This window comes from Eurytemora carolleeae, unplaced genomic scaffold (assembly GCF_000591075.1).
Source record: "Eurytemora carolleeae unplaced genomic scaffold, Eaff_2.0 scaffold3, whole genome shotgun sequence".
Classification (NCBI taxonomy): domain Eukaryota; kingdom Metazoa; phylum Arthropoda; class Copepoda; order Calanoida; family Temoridae; genus Eurytemora; species Eurytemora carolleeae.
In genome coordinates this window covers 739007-756312 of record NW_019397377.1, presented here as the reverse complement: position 1 = coordinate 756312, position 17306 = coordinate 739007, and the positions used below count along the sequence as shown (strand labels likewise).

The following is a 17306-nucleotide window of genomic DNA, read 5'->3' as shown; positions in this document are numbered from 1 at the left end:
CGGCCTCACTGTTATATATATATATAAATATATATAATTTTTTTGAGCTGTAATAGTAGTCCCAGATTATACAAGGTGATTTAAAAAAAGTATGATGAGCGTCGTCTTTATTCCCGGTCGAAATTGAAAGTGAAGAAAAGCAAATATAAATAATAAAAATCTGCTCTCCATGTCATAAAATCTTATTAAGATCCGCAAAATGTTAATGAAATAGATATATCCGATATATTTTTCAGTTAATTATATAAATAACACAGTGAACAGTAATGTACCCCAATCTAACCATAATTCAGCTAGTTCTATTTAGTGAAATCTTGCTATTAGACAGTTAAATACACTAGAACTAAATTGCGGATTTTCTCCATTTCCATGAGTCCGATTTAAACGAAATATTTGGATTAGACAGAAATTCTACATTAAAACATTTTGATTTTAAGAAGCAAAAAGTTTTGTAGACTAGTTTCTCGACCCACGCGCGCGTTCAGCCTTGAAATGTCCCGCAATTTTTTATTTTATTTTGAAATATACAAAAAAAACTTTGCTTTCTGAAAAATAATATGACAATTTGCAAAAGCCGACACTTATAACATTTTTTTTGACTCACTGTGCATATATTTGCATAATTTATCAAGCCCCTTTGTACTTGGCTGTACACTGCAAAATACAAATATATTCTAATCTAGCAAGTTCCCATGTACTCGGCTGTACACTGCAAAATACAAATATATTCTAATCTAGCAAGTTCCCATGTACTCGGCTGTACACTGCAAAATACAAATATATTCTAATCTAGCAAGTTCCCATNATTTTTTTATTTAATTTCGTTTTCGAAAATTTCGTTTTCCTTGTTATATTTGACACTTGAGACGTAGTGTATAATTGGTTAATTTCTCTGTCGCAACCTATTGTAATTGATAATCTATTTGGGGGTAATTAGAGTTTAGAACTTTGGAAAAACAGCTGTTAAATCAATATTATAAGGTACTGGTTTTCTTAAGACGTCACAAGCTAACAATATGCTGATCTTATGGTATCTAAGATAAGATAAGATAAGATATAGTTTATTGACATACAAGTCATAATATTAAATGCAAAAAATCTACAAATATTTTTATATTGTTTGCTATATGTATGTATTATAGCAATTAGGTGGAGATTAGCTATTTGCTGTTTTGGGTATTATCCCCACCTAATAAATATTAAAATGTTTACAATATGATGAATATTACTAGGTTTCGGAATTACTAGGAATTACTAGTTAAATTTAGAGAGACCGAGGTCCAACATAAGAAGTTTTAAAGTTTAGTACGTATAACAGAATAAGATTAAGCATGTACAAAAATCTACAAAGTTCTATATTCTTTTTTTGCAAGAATAGCAAGAGGGTTTATTGCACTTTGAGATGAAGGCGTCAGATAATATTTAAAATAAACTTTTTTTAATTTGCCTAACGAGGTACTTCTTTTTGAATCAAGTGGCAGGTTATTCTATATCTTAAGAAGTGCATATGAGGGAAGATATTATAATGAGCCTATAAATGTTGCTTGATTAAATTCAGTCAAATCATTTAACTGAAGGATGCACTTACTGCAGCTGAATTATTATATTATTAGTTTTGAAAATAATTGTGTACTTATCTAATTACAAGTCGATTTCGCATCACTTAATTTCGTTTAACTTTGCATCAATTACGCCGAAATCGGCTGTCTTTTTATACTGCACGTAATAATCACTATGCGTAATCAATAATCATGCTAAACAAAATTGCAACTGGAAACCCTAGCACAATACTATCCGATTTAGTTATTATTATTTGAAACAAGTATTTTCATTTTAGCCATTAAGTCTTTTCATTTTTTTAACCTTTTTCAATTTCATTACTCAATCAAACAAAAACAACACAACAAAAACAAAATGGCATGAATGATTTTTTATTTACGAGTTATTAACAATAGTTTTTATTAATGAAATGATCAAAAACTGAACTACGACACTTGGATTTACTTCAAACACGTGATGAACACATTACAGATATATGTTTCCGTATTGATATCTAAAGACAAGCGGAGACAGTTAATAGATTGTCAAGCTCATAACTTTACCAATTTTTTAATAGTTATACTTCGTAATTTATCAAACAGAAAAGAACTAAGTTTTTAATAGTTATACTTCGTAATTTATCAAACAGAAAAGAACTAATTTTTTAATAGTTATACTTCGTAATTTATCAAACAGAAAAGAACTAAGTTTTTGCCACAAACTCTGATTTTATAACTCTTTGCAACCCGTTGTGATAAACTTTTATATACAGTGAAACCCTTAATAACGAATACATCCAAAGAATTCATCAAATGTCGTATTCTTCACTTTCTGATAATGGAATGTTGCAGATATTTAGTTTTTTAATTAAATGATTATATGGAACTCTTTAAACAGTTCCCGCATATTCATGGCTATTTATTTATTTTCGCAAATGCTGAAATTTACGTAATATAGTATAAAACTCATTGAAAAATTGTCAAGACGACATTTGATAAATTTTTCCGATGTATTCGTTATTAAGGGTTTCACTGTATCTATTTATAAATCATTTAACTTCAAGGAAATATTTTAGTGCGTGCAGATAATTTCTAAGGCCAACTACGAAAGTAGAACCTAACCATTTCAAATTTCATGAAGTGTATTGTTCAGGATATTCAACTGGGAGCAACTATGTGTCAGTTCCAGTGTTTGTTGGAGAAATTTCACACCCATCAATAAGAGGAAATAAATGATTAGATGATTGCAAGTTCCCTGTTTAATAATCAGACATGTTTCTTTTTTCTTTCTTTTTTTAAAGGGAATACAATATGCAAGCATAGCATAGATTTTATCATTGAAAATGACAGGATTCACAGGGAGCCTGTTTATCATTAACCGCAATATTGGTTTCACAGTTGCCATGATACTAGGTAAAATATTTCAATTTTTGGTACTTTATTGCCATAGAGTAATAAAACGAAGAGGTGAAGCTTATCTGAGATGAACACAACCGACCTGTCTATTAACTAATTAATAGACAGGTCGGTTGTGTACATCAGGATATGTTTACGTATCTAAAGCTGTACACTTGTATATACAGTGATCGTATTTCTTAAGGGGATTTTATGGAATTGACCAATTTTTAGATTTTCTTTCTTTATTTAAAGAGAATTCGAAGATGTTGACTGCAAACATTTGACAATTTTCAAATTAGTAAGTTTTCAATTTAATTAGCTAAAAGTTCTGTCAAAAATATTAATCTTCTAGGGCATGAATTTAACTGAAAACATTCTTATTTCAAACATTTTTTTATTGTTTCTTCTCTTCAACTCTTTATCATAAATATGATAGTGTATGCAGGGTTACCCACAAAGATGAAACAACGATGACGACCTGGAGCTCTTAACCCTAAACAGGTGGGGGGGGGACATTTGGCTCCCCCCTCTGGTTTTTTGACTTTTCATAAATAGAAATTTAAAGGATTTTTTGGTAATTTTTTATGCCTAAGGTAGGGTGCAGGGCGATAAAAAACCAGAGTATGTAAAAAAAATCTTCAATAGCCCATAACTTTTTTATGACTAAAGCTAAAGATCTGAAAACTATAGTTTTTAAAAGCCCTTGAAAAATAGGTGTAAAAACGTGTGTCACACTTTGATATTTGTTTTAAACAAAAAATTATTTTTTACATTTTTTCGACCTAATTATCTATACTAATATTCAAATATCTACAATAAACCACTCCTTAGAAATACGATTGCTCTATACAGCGTTAGATACGTAAACATATCGTGATGTACACAACCGACCTGTCTATTAATCAATTAATAGACAGGTCAGTTGTGTACATTTGAGCTAGGCTTCACCTCTTCGTTTTATTACTCTATGTTTATTGCATATATTGATAAATCATACCAGAAGAAATCGACTAATTTTTCTTCTATCAATGAAAACCTTTCTACTGTTAACAGAAAATATTGTTGCTCTTGCTTCCTACTTATTCTAGTTCACATTCAAAGGAATTGAGCCTTGCGACAAACTCAAATGTTCGAATCCTTATATCTATGCAACATGATGGTTCAAACCTTTTATATTGTAATCTTAGATTATTTTGTCTAACAGTTGTCTAATAGGTTTATGACATTTAGGTTGCAAAGATATAGAGATTAAAAACAAGGTTTTGTGGCAAAGCCTGAAATCCATTTTGCATTTTTAGAAAATACAACTTATTCTAGGTGCTTCACTTCCCTGGCGAATTGTTGTATTGATCTCAATGATACCTCCTTGCATATCTGGGGTTCTTCTCCTACTAATGAAAGATTCTCCTGCCTGGCATGTTAGGTGTTTACTATAATATAGATAACTAGCTGATGGGCCCAACATTGGCCGTAGAATTTAAAAATAAAAAATAGAAAAAAATTCGATTTTTGAAAAATACAAATTATAGAATTTTTTAGCCTATGTTGCCCCCAGGGTACCCATGGGTTCACTTAAAAAAATGTTGTCCAGCTGTTTGGCAGGCTATAGGAAACATATATACGAATGTCTTGTTTTACTATAAAGAAGATGGTAAGATGATCTGTTATTTTATTTTTAGAATAATATATTATTTTAAATGTTAAAGAATGGGTAATGAAAAGGATGCAATGGAATTCATGATGTTCTATAGAAAAGACGAGACGACAGCTTGGTAAGCATAAATAAGATTTTTCTCCAAAAATCATCGTGCCACATTTAGATAATTCTTCATATTTGGGTTAGACATATTAACGCTTAAAAGTTTTGTTGAAGGATTAAGTTGAGGATTAAGTTTCTTTCATGGTTTAAGTTTAAAATTTATCGTTTTTAGTGCTTAAACTACGAGAACACTTATTATCATATGTTTTCACATCAATATTTTAAGACTAGTTCTCACTTGTGGATAAAATACTGTTTGAAATAAATGTAATGTAAGTGGTTCTTACAAAAATTTTGTCACAAACTCAAATTTTCAATCCTTATATCTTTGCAACCGGATGGCGTAAAACCTAGATCATTTAATTTCCCAGAATTTATAGTTATTATCAAAGATCTATTTTATTGGGTGACATAGATATAGGGATTAGAAAGCAGTGTTTGTGGCAAAAAACTCAGTTCCTTTAAACAAATAGTTTATGTCATTTAAGCTTATTCCTTTCATTGATTAATTTTAACATAATACACGTTTTATTTCTTTTTAATTTGTGCACTCTGAATCTTGAATCTTGCAGGATAGAAATCAATAAAATAAAGGAAAATGTAGACAGACTTTACAAAGAAAAGGAAGCAGGTGGAAGCTCATCTATGCAAAGAGTAAAACATACCGTAAGGTAATTTTCTTTAGTCAAGTTTTCCTGAGGTGCATTGTATGTACATTTAAAGGGATTTTGAGCTGTTTTTTTCTTTATCTTTAAACTCGAGAATTTCAAAAAATTTACATGCTAACCATGACTTAAGTAATTTATATACATGTGGTTTAATGTAACTTCCTGTTTATTCTACAATTAACAACGCGCGCTTGCTATGAGTAAATGGATTAGTAACATTTTGCCTAGAACACTTTCGCCTAGTACTCATTTGCCTTGTACAAATTTGCCTAGTACGCATTCGCCTGTAGGCTGTATACCATTTTGCCTGTATAACAGTCTGCCTGTATAAATTGGTTGCCTTGCTCAACTCATTTCCAGTTTGTTGTATGTACTCCTGCCTTGGCGTAGTCTCAAATCCTTCCACAAAAACTTGATCCGTTCCACGGCTTGTAAGAGATCTCTGTCTTTTTGTAGTTTTCTATAGAGAATCTCCAATAGATGGTTGTCTCTATGCCTTCATTTCCAACATGTAATATTTAAAGGCGTGGTTCTCTTTGTTTAATCCTGTTAAATCCGTTGAAATCTTTATCATATCTCCTGAGCTGAAATCAATTGTTGAAGCCAGAGATGAGTCAGTGTACCCATAACCTTAGAACCGAATAGACATTGAGCAAGCTCTGTTTATTCTGTCAAAGGTCTAGGGATTTACACTCCATTGAATGCTAACCGAACACTCACAGATAACTGATAAGAGGTAAAGGATAATTTGGATACTTTAGAGATAAAGAGCAGACTGTAGATCAACAGAGATGCAGAGCATCATACAGATCACAGAGATATAGAGCAGACTGGAGATCAACAGAGATGCAGAGCATCCTACAGATCACAGAGATATAGAGCAGACTCGAGATCAACGGAGATGCAGAGCATCCTACAGATCACAGAAATATAGAGCATACTGTAGAGATGCAGAGTAGACTACAGATCATGGAGATATAGAGCAGACTGTAGATCAACAGAGATGCAGAGCATACTACAGATCACGGAGATATAGAGCAGACTGTAGATCAACAGAGATGCTTAGCATACTACAGATCACTGCAGATATAGAGCATACTGTAGAAATGCAGAGCAGACTACAGATCCCGGAGATATAGAGCATACTGTAGAGATGCAGAGCAGACTACAGATCACGGAGATATAGAGCATACTGTAGAAATGCAGAGCAGACTACAGATCATGGAGATATAGAGCAGACTGTAGATCAACAGAGATGCAGAGCATACTACAGATCACTGAAATATAGAGCAGACTGTAGAAATGCGGAGCAGACTAGAGATTATGGAGATATAGAGCATACTGTAGAGATGCAGAGCAGACTACAGATCCCGGAGATAAAGAGCATACTGTAGAAATGCAGAGCAGACTACAGATCACGGAGATGTAGAGCATACTGTAGAGATGCAGAGCAGACTACAGATCACAGAGATATAAAGCAGACTGAAGATCAACAGAGATGCAGAGCATCCTACAGATCACAGAGATATAAAGCAGACTGGAGATCAACAGAGATGCAGAGCATCCTACAGATCACAGAGATATAGAGCAGACTGGAGATCAACCGACATGCAGAGCATCCTACTGATCACAGAGATATAGAGAAGACTGGAGATCAACAGTGATGCAAAGCATCATACAGATCACAGAGATATAGAGCAGACTGGAGATCAACAGAGACGCAGAGCATCCTACAGATCACAGAGATATAGAGCAGACTGGAAATCAACAGAGATGCAGAGCATCCTAGAGATCACAGAAAAATATAGCATACTGTAGAGATGCAGAGCAGACTACAGATCATGGAGATATAGAGCAGACTGTAGATCAACAGAGATGCAGAGCATACTACAGATCACGGAGATATAGAGCAGACTGTAGATCATTCTCAAATCCTTCCACAAAAACTTGATCCGTTCCACGGCTTGTAAGAGATCTCTGTCTTTTTGTAGTTTTCTATAGAGCATCTCCAATAGATGGTTGTCTCTATGCCTTTATTTCCAACATGTAATATTTAAAGGTGTGGTTCTCTTTGTTTATTCCGGTTAAATCCGTTGAAACCTTTATCATATCTACTGAGCTGAAATCCATTGTTGAAGCCAGAGATGTGTCAGTGTACCCACTACCCAGAACCTTAGAACCGAATAGACATTGAGCAAGCTCTGTTTATTCTGTCAAAGGTCTGGGGACTTACACTCCATTGAATGCTAACAGAACACTCACAGATAACTGATAAGAGGTAAAGGATAATTTGGATACGTTAGAGATATAGAGCAGACTGTAGATCAACGGAGATGCAGAGCATCCTACAGATCACGGAGATATAGAGCAGACTGTAGAGATGCAGAGCAGACTACAGATCATGGAGAATACTGCAGATATTAATGATGCTGTAGATACTGTGGATACTGCTGATATTGAGGATACTGCTTATGTTGTGGATACTGCAGATATGGAGGATACTGCAGATACTCTGGATGTTGCAGGTACTGTGGATACTGCGGATATTGAGGACACTGCAGATATTGAGGACACTGCAGATATGGAGGATACTGCAGATATGGAGGATACTGCAGATATGGAGGATACTGCAGATACTGTGGATGTTGCAGATACTGTGGATACTGTAGATACTGCGGAGACTAGAGATCCAGAGTAGATTGATAGAGAGCTAGGATGGATCACAAAGATCACCAGCTATATGAACCACAGGAGAACTGCAAGTATAAGATCATAGATCTACAGCAGATTGACAAAGAACTAGGATGATCATAAATCACCAGTTACGAGTATCACAGGAGAGGATCATAAGTCTGTAGCAGATTGACAGATAGCTAGGATTGATAAGGTGATCACCAGTTATATGATCTTTAGAAGGATTAGCTGAGACCACATCTAGCCCAGCAGGTAACAGAGGCTCAGATGAACTACTGAGAGACTCCTTAGACCTATGGAATGTGGATTAGATAGGAAACCGTTATAACAGATATATTTATGACAATAAATGTAAACTAATGAATCTTGTTATTAAACCTATGTTTAAAGACCTGAAGAGACAGCTATTACGAGTAAAGATGGTTACATTATGGTTCGAGAATAAATAGGAGAACCCCTTTGAACAAACCCTTATGGTAGAGGGGCAATTGGTTGATCTTGATATTCCTAGGATTTATGTCTGGAAATTGATGTAAACGAAGAGACCGTTAAACATTTCAATAAATAGTTGTTTTAATCAATAATGGAAGGCTTTCTGCTTATAGATACTCCAGCATTGATAAGTGCTGCCATATTTTCTAGAGAAGAAATATGACCGAATTTGCAGAATTTTCAAATCAGTTTCGCGGGTTTTTTCTGTTTCAAAGTTTGAGAGTGTTTCAAGAAAATCATGGTTAAAATACAATCAAATGTTGTACAGGCAAACTGTTGTATAGGCAAAATGTTATACAGGCGAATGTGTACTAATCCGAGTAAATGATTTTAAATTATTACTCTGAAAGCACATTCCAACTTCTAGTTGTGGTTTTTGTGGATTTTCCATTACATTTTTAAAATATGAGATAAAGCATTATTACCATATGAATATACAGGGTGTCCCAAAAAACATGGGAATTCAGTGACGAATTTGATATCGTCTTTGTTATGAATTAGCATTGTAATACCTAATTTCAAACGCCATAATATTATTATGTCTGCTAGAGTTTATTTAATGAAAAGGGTAAAAGACTGAAAAGATGTGTCTATAATGTCTCCGCAAGATGTACATGTAAACATAGCCGACGAAACTCTTACAGATTACAGCTTTCTCAGTAGGTATCACTATACTAAATCAAAGAATTATTCATAAAGACGATATCGAATTCGTCACTGAATTCCCATGTTTTTTGGGACACCCTGTATTATAGATTTGGGGGAATCTCATCTAATCATCAATCACTATTTTCTAGACGAGCAGTACACCCGAGTTTTCTAAAACCATTTCTTTTACTTAATCTGGTGATAGACATCGGTATAAGTTGGGGCGGATTTCCAGCACTAGGTAATTTTTATTTGGATTATTCAAATTATATATACATATTAAAATAAAGTTATAAACCAAAAACTTATTTTCATAAAACCATTTTTATACTTGCTTAACTGAGAAATGCAACGGGTTTCAAAGTTGGCTTAATGCTATAGTCGCATCTTTTCTATTTAAAGGGTATTAATAAAAAAAAAACATAAAAATAAAAAAACCAACAAATTAGGAACATGATCCCATAAAACTAATTGATGGAGATAATAATGACAAAATCACTTTAACGGGTTAAATTAGATAACAAAGTATAAGACCACAGTGATGTAGAAGTGACTATTTTCTGGTACCATTCCTAGTCGAAAATAACTGCTTAAGCTAAATTTGCCATACTTAATATAAGAAAATGAAAATCGCATGAAAAGTATTAAGTGTTGACGATCCCCAAATGGTTAATAAAGCCAATAACTTCAAAAAGAAAGGTTGGGTTGTGTGATCAATAACATGTGCATTGCACATGAGTATGAAGGCTCTGAGTACAATTATTTATGATTAAACCAATTAAAAGTCGAAATTAAAAGACAGGAGGTGAAATCTCCTTAAATGATGATTAAAGATAGATTTGACTCAACAATGGATTACGGAATCCAACCACCCAAATGGCAAATGTTTGGATTTAACTTTTAAGAGAACTTTCTGGGTATACTTACGGACATAGCTGCCAAGAACAGGTATTAAATGAAAAGCAGATTTAGCAAAACGTGATTAACTTTGGATAAAGTTAATTACAAAGAGAACTTGTTTTTAGGCGTTTACTGGCATTTATCATTCGTCAACTTCATGTTTGCTTTTGATAAAAATGGGAGTTGTATCGTACATTTTTATTATTAATCTCCAAATAAATAAAAATTAACATTTAGAGTTTTTTTTATTAATATCCTTTAATTACATGAATTTTTAGTAATCAAATTTTTTTCTCTATTACTATCAATTTATTTTAAGACTTTGATGAACGACAACGTAAAAAACTAAAAACTTTAAAAGATAAAAATATAGCCCAACCAAATGAAAATTTCTTATTAGATTAAAAAGACATTGATTTAATATTGTATTTGTTAAGAATACTACATGCATACAATAGTGTCGGAGATTCATGTGCCTTTTAACCAATACTGGGTCGGAGTTCTGATTACAGCATACGGGTTTGTAATGAACAATATATAAACATTTCTGTTAATGTTATTTCTTTTTCTGTTAATTTTAATCTTATGAATTTATCTTTTTAAACTGCTTCCGTTTTCTTAATTATAAATTGATAATTTAGAGCCCTGGTTCCAATTGTTCTTTCTTTTGTGTTGGATAAAATAAAAAGGTAAATATACTTTTTTGGACGTAAAAGTTACCTAAAGATTAATGTTTTCAGTATATACCCAAAGACAATATTAGCAAAATATAGCTTGAGAGAGGGGGTTATAAAAAGCATGGTAACAGATCAAGAGACAAATGCTAGCGTGACCATTTTCTGTGGATTCATTTTTGCGATATTAAAGATACGGTTAGTGGAAGGTTGACCCAAACCAGATTGGAAATAGAACGATGGAGACCACTTTTCAGTAAACATACCTTTCGACAATCCAAAATGTCCTCATCACTCATCAGTACAAAAGCAAAATAATATTAAAAAAAAGAATCCATGAGAGTCAAATAAAATGTAGGTCTGGGTCGTTAAAACTATCTCAACTTGTGTTGCTTGGCTTTTGATTAAATTTGTTTGAACGACTTTTCAGTGTTTGCATTTGATTTTTTTTAATCTTTCATAGATTTTTTGACCATATCAGTTGAAAATCATTATTAAACAGGAGGCCATTGTATCTCTTTTCTGGTGGTTTGGTTGCAGCAGCGCTTGCTATTCAAGCTGGTTATGCCTGGGGTAGTCCATACATAAACCCAGAAATCAAGGTATTATTTTTTTTGTTATTTATTTGTAACAACGCTCACACATTACTTATTTTAAGTCTTGTTGGTGGTTTTTAGATTAATATTTGTGTTCAGGAGAAAGCCAACTGGATTCCATTCCTGGCCATTCTTCTACAGTTTACTGGATACGGGTTGGGATATGGTGTTATTGTATTTAATCTCCAAGGTCAGCAGAAAACAATATAATATGAGAAGATAAATACAAGAGACATAAGTTCCAAAAGGAATTTATTGCCCATTTCTAAGTGTAAGAAATGAGCCAAATCGCGGTTTGGAAATAATTTCCATTGAAATTTGAAATTTGAAAACATGTTTTTGCATTCTTTTTTTTTGTATTTTTCTTAGTTATATAACATACAACCGAAGAAGGGAAAGAAGCGAGAGAAGGTGGAGTAGGGGGATAAGGAGGAGAAGAAAAATAACAGGGTGTCTCTAAAAAGTGTGTTTAGGCTTTTTAGCTTACTTAATATTGTGTAAATGTTCTAAAAAGTGTTTCTAGCAGGTACAATACCCACAAATGGCCATTAGGGGAGGGAGTCGTTGATGAAACATTTTTCTCTAAAATGCCGTTTTAACCTTTAAAAGCAGACCTAATAGTCGAAAATGCACTCAATCTTCTTTTCAAAGATTTAAAAAAAAATTAGGTTATAATTTTAATTTTATGTTTCATACAATAGAATAGAATAAATTTCACAATTTCAATGTTTTAATTGAGGAAAAAAAATTTTTTTTTGAAAGTCTTTTGAAACGGACCAACTATATTTTGAGTCTAAAACGGAATTAAAGAGTAAAATGTTTCAACGACGACCCCCGATTTAGGGTCATTGTACCGAATAGTCGACGACGGCCAGGGTGAAATCGACATTTTAGAGTAAAATGTTTCACCGACGACCCACCAATGTATGGACATTGTAGCTACTAGATAAACTTTTTAGTACAGTAAAACAACGTCTAGTGTGTGAAAACAATGTCTAGTGTGTGAAAACAATGTCTAGTGTGTGAAAACACAATTAATATCTTCGGAAATGGGAGCGAGCATATTTACGAATATTAGGTCTAATTTTGAAGGTTAAAACGGCATTTTAGAGAGAAATGTTTCATCCACCCCATTGCTGGGTCTTGTATAATATACTAGAAGCACTTTTTAACACAAAACAATATTGTTTAGTAAAGGCTAAATAGCCTAATCACACTTTTTTTAGAGGCACCTTGTATCATGTTCATGCAGTTTCTAATTCAAAAGATGCATAAAGTAATATTTTAAAAACGTTTTAAACATTTTTAAAATCTAACAATAAAATAAAAACTGACAACTCTTGTGCATTAAAGAAAACAAGAATTACAGTTCAACTAACATACGCCTCTCACTTTAGGCTATACAAGACTAAATTTACATTCAGACCCAATTCCAGTCATTGGATCTAATTATTTTACCCTCTATGAAAAGTTCATAAGAAAGAAAATTATATTCTGTAAATAAATTTTAAACACTTTTTGTATAGATCCTTTTACAGAAAATTAAAAATTTTTCAGTTTTTCTTAAATCAACATTTATTTTTCAGGGTCAAGTTCATTTGTTCAATCAGCCAACAATCTTCATATTACGTGTATCATACATGCAATAATTTACGTTTTTACCACATTTTTCTCAAAAGTGTACTGCCATCACATAACATTATTTTTCATTTACAAACATATAATCTAAGACTGAAATGTGAATATTTTAAAGGAGAAATACTGCCCTCAGACATGCGAAGTTTTGGTTCTGGACTGCTCGGGATTTTAGACAATATTTCTCTATTTATTGCTCTGAAAACAGTTCCAATTATGATCGGCAGGTGATAAAAGCATGGTTGTTAATGTTCAATGATACTAATAAAAGAGGAGACTGATGCGTATTCAGCAAACTCAGTAGAATTCCTTACTATTCTACATTTAGATGTGATAATACATTATCTTTATCGTCAATTAAAATTTCTATTTTAGTATTGGAGTTGGAGGGATGTTTTCTACCTACTTCTGTTTTGTTATTCTAACCTTGACAGTGGCCTACTTTATACTACCAGAAACAAAGGTTTTATATATCATATCAAAGGTTGTCGCCTTCAGAATTAAAAGATATCGGAATCAGAAAATAAAAGTTTAAGACAAAGGTTTAGTTCCTTTACACTGTTACACAAATTTATTTTATTTAGTTTAATTTATATCTTTTTACTTCAGTCAACAATTTATAAACTAACTAAATCCGAAAGTTAAATGGTCGTTAAAAACTAACAAGTGAAATTTGAGTGATGGACATTGTAACTTTTGTTAGACTTGATTTCTATAAAACGAATATTTTTAAGAATGCTTAAACGGATTGCTTACGGTGGAAAATAATAGCTTTAGATCGCTACTAATCTTACTTTTATCTGTTGCGTCTATAAGGAGAAAATTGTTAAAAACGACTTATTCTGAAGAATGTAGCGTCCATACAAATTCTGAAAAATACAAGGTACGACTTGTATCGTAAAAAAATCAATTTAATTTTAAACAAATCAATCAGATATTACAACCTATAGTCATCAATTATTTTTTGACGCATTCATATATAATTAATATTTCATAATATTTTTTATTGGTTTTGTATACAATGAACTTAAAACGCCGAAATAGTTTTCCGCCAGATGTCTTCTCTCGATGCTTTGAATGATTACGTGGCAGAGACACAAAGCGGAAAAAAGTCCTTTTAGAAGTAAGATTAGTAGCGATCAAAAACGATTATTTTTCGTCGTAAGCCAATAACCCCTTCCTTTTTTCGCGAACACTCCCTTTAAGTTAATACTTTTTAAAAGTAGACAGGGGCGGATACAGGATTTAAATAAGGGTGTGCTAGATTTATTTCGGAAGAATAAAATCCCGATTTAGGAACAAAAAGATGTGCCGTAGGCGAAAACCATGATTGTTTGATACGATAACGAACTCTAGTTTTTATATTATTTAAAAATTACTAGATCCTTCTTCAATCTTTTTTAATTGATAATTTTCTTCAGTTTATAATTTTTCGAGTCTTTATGTTGTTTTATTGCATATTTTATTGGGTAATTAAAAAAATACGAAATAATGAAATGTACACTTTACACAATAACAGTAAAGCCAACAACCATGCTCTTCACGTAGACCACACTAAATTTACACTATACATCGGTTCAACCAATTTTTTAAAAAACAAAGCAAACAAATGGTTATACTTTTCGGTAATATTTTGAACTTTTTATTTTGTTTTTCAGGGGTTGAGCTTAGAAGAGATAGAAGATTTGTACAGTTCAAGAAAGAAAGAAGCCCTTTTTGAATAATTTTGTGATCTTTTACCACGAATATAAAGTTTCGTCTATACTGATTCAAAAATAAGATTTTAGTTACTAGTTTTATAAATGACTGGAACAATTTAAAATATTTTTGCTTATTTAGTTGAATGGACAAAGTTTTTCTGTTTTAAATGAATTTGTACGCGTGAGTTTCCCCTTCCTTTTTTCGCGAACACTCCCTTTAAGTTAATACTTTTTAAAAGTAGACAGGGGTGGATACAGGATTTAAGTAAGGGTGTGCTAGATTTATTTCGGAAGAATAAAATCCCGATTTAGGAACAAAAAGATGTGCCGTAGGCGAAAACCATGATTGTTTGATACGATAACGAACTCTAGTTTTTATATTATTTAAAAATTACTAGATCCTTCTTCAATCTTTTTTAATTGATAATTTTCTTCAGTTTATAATTTTTCGAGTCTTTATGTTGTTTTATTGCATATTTTATTGGGTAATTAAAAAAATACGAAATAATGAAATGTACACTTTACACAATAACAGTAAAGCCAACAACCATGCTCTTCACGTAGACCACACTAAATTTACACTATACATCGGTTCAACCAATTTTTTAAAAAGCAAAGCAAACAAATGATTATACTTTTCGGTAATATTTTGAACTTTTTATTTTGTTTTTCAGGGGTTGAGCTTAGAAGAGATAGAAGATTTGTACAGTTCAAGAAAGAAAGAAGCCCTTTTTGAATAATTTTGTGATCTTTTACCACGAATATAAAGTTTCGTCTATACTGATTCAAAAATAAGATTTTAGTTACTAGTTTTATAAATGACTGGAACAATTTAAAATATTTTTGCTTATTTAGTTGAATGGACAAAGTTTTTCTGTTTTAAATGAATTTGTACGCGTGAGTTTATCATCTAAAGCCGGCCTAACAGTAAAACAAAAAATGATAAATGTTTATACATTAGCATCCTTGTGTTTGGGTTGAGAGGAAGCAGTTTCAAGGTTCCATCCAATAAAACCCATACAAGAAGTTTTGTCTGGGTAGACTTGTAAATATAATGAGCAAGTTTCTTTAAATGTTTATTTTCAATTTTTCTCATTAAAAACACATAACTGAAAAATACAAAATGGTTAAGATATATAAGTTGATAAATATAAAATATTGGTGTAATAATAAAATTATTATTACACCAATTGACACATCATAAAATTCAGGAATGTATTTTCTTACCAAGATTTTTTAAGTCCACAATTTTCTGATTTCCATCAGCAACAAATTTTACCTGGAGTGATGTCTCTTGGGGACCTGTTTGGTTTGGTTTATTGTCATTCTGACCAAACAATAGCAAGTTGGCACAGAGTGTTCCCCATGGTTCAGGAATTTTGATCAGAGGTCTTTCATTCAGAATTGATGAAATTCTGTTGAACAAAGTTTCCCATTCCATATGCGTCAGCTTGTAAAGACCCTCCTGGAGAATTTTCAGTTGTAACTTTGTTAGCTTTTCAAAGCAATCCCCTCCTCCCATGAACCAAGAGGAGGGGACCCCAGAGATGAGATTTTAAAAGCTTAAACCCGACTAAAACCCGGTCTTTGCGTCAGCTCAGACCCAAGTAAAGATCAAGTCAAGACCCGGGTTTTTGATGTCCTTGAGTTTAGTAAGAACCAACCATCTTGGGGTTTTCTCTCTTTAAGGCTCGAGAATTCAACAGCTGATGATCGTGAATTTCGTAAAAAATTTTATATTTGACATTTAAAATCTCGGGAATTATTTGTGGAGTCAAATTTGATTAAATATGAAAACGAAATTTCTTCTGAAATTTTTAAATAGAATTTACTCAATCTACATATTCACCAACTCTTTTAAGCTACAATTTTCTGGGATTTGCCTACAAAAACATTTCAATGATTTTTTTTCAGTAGAGAGCTCAGACAGCCTTATAGGGTGTAAAGCTATAAGTGCAAGATCGTTAAGTCTGCTCTCCGTCATAGTACATCTTGTGTAAAGAAGTATTCTCTTTAGAAGGCTAAAACTTTTCTCTCCTTGTATTAACAGTGAATTTAGACAAATCCTTAGTCTTTGTCATTGTCAGGTGTTACTTTCTAAACGTAGTTTCCTTTTAATTTTGTATTTTTGGAACTCCCAGGGGGGGCAAGATGACTACTGCCCCCCCTAGTTACACCACAATGCCTGACCTGAGGAAGGGAAATGCAATCAGACTAGGAATAGCTAGGGAGGAGGATTTGGGAGGAGGGGTCCATAAAGCATATCAGTAGGAAATTACTGGGTAGTCACTAATCAGTCATTCAAAGAACATTTTATTACTTTATCGCTGACCGGTTTAACTTTAGATGACTAATGCTCAAGTCAGAAATCAAAAGATTTTGAGGACAGGTATGAGAGGGGAGGAAGGCCCACCACATCAATTTCTAGTCCGAGCCACATTCTCCTCATTTTCTCGTCCGAGTCACCTTGAAATCCTCGTCCTTCGATTATTATGTATTAAAATGTTTCCAATTCTCTAAGATAAAACTATTTTTTTTAAATCTGGCCACGTTAGGGCATAAAATATGGATAGACTGAAGTATTGCAATGATTGCATCATAAAC

At 32.6% G+C, this 17306-nt stretch overlaps 1 protein-coding gene across 2 annotated transcripts in view; it reads left to right on the top strand.

Annotated features, from left to right (window-relative positions):
• Positions 1–14826, top strand: part of LOC111713862 (probable metabolite transport protein CsbC) — a 17348-nt gene extending 2522 nt beyond the window's left edge. The window contains exons 1-14 of one of the 2 annotated variants that reach the window (XM_023488828.1): positions 862–981; positions 2692–2763; positions 2889–2951; positions 4254–4359; positions 4643–4708; positions 5268–5366; positions 9347–9438; positions 10535–10616; positions 10739–10786; positions 11274–11373; positions 11467–11557; positions 13121–13229; positions 13378–13465; positions 14661–14826. In XM_023488828.1, the coding sequence (XP_023344596.1) occupies positions 2942–2951; positions 4254–4359; positions 4643–4708; positions 5268–5366; positions 9347–9438; positions 10535–10616; positions 10739–10786; positions 11274–11373; positions 11467–11557; positions 13121–13229; positions 13378–13465; positions 14661–14726 (957 nt within the window). In that variant the 5' untranslated portion in view covers positions 862–981; positions 2692–2763; positions 2889–2941 and the 3' untranslated portion in view covers positions 14727–14826. Of the gene's footprint in view, positions 1–861; positions 982–2691; positions 2764–2888; positions 2952–4253; positions 4360–4642; positions 4709–5267; positions 5367–9346; positions 9439–10534; positions 10617–10738; positions 10787–11273; positions 11374–11466; positions 11558–13120; positions 13230–13377; positions 13466–14660 lie in introns of those variants that run through there. The other variant, XM_023488827.1, reaches the window with a different exon arrangement.
• The last annotated feature ends 2480 nt before the right edge of the window (positions 14827–17306 follow it).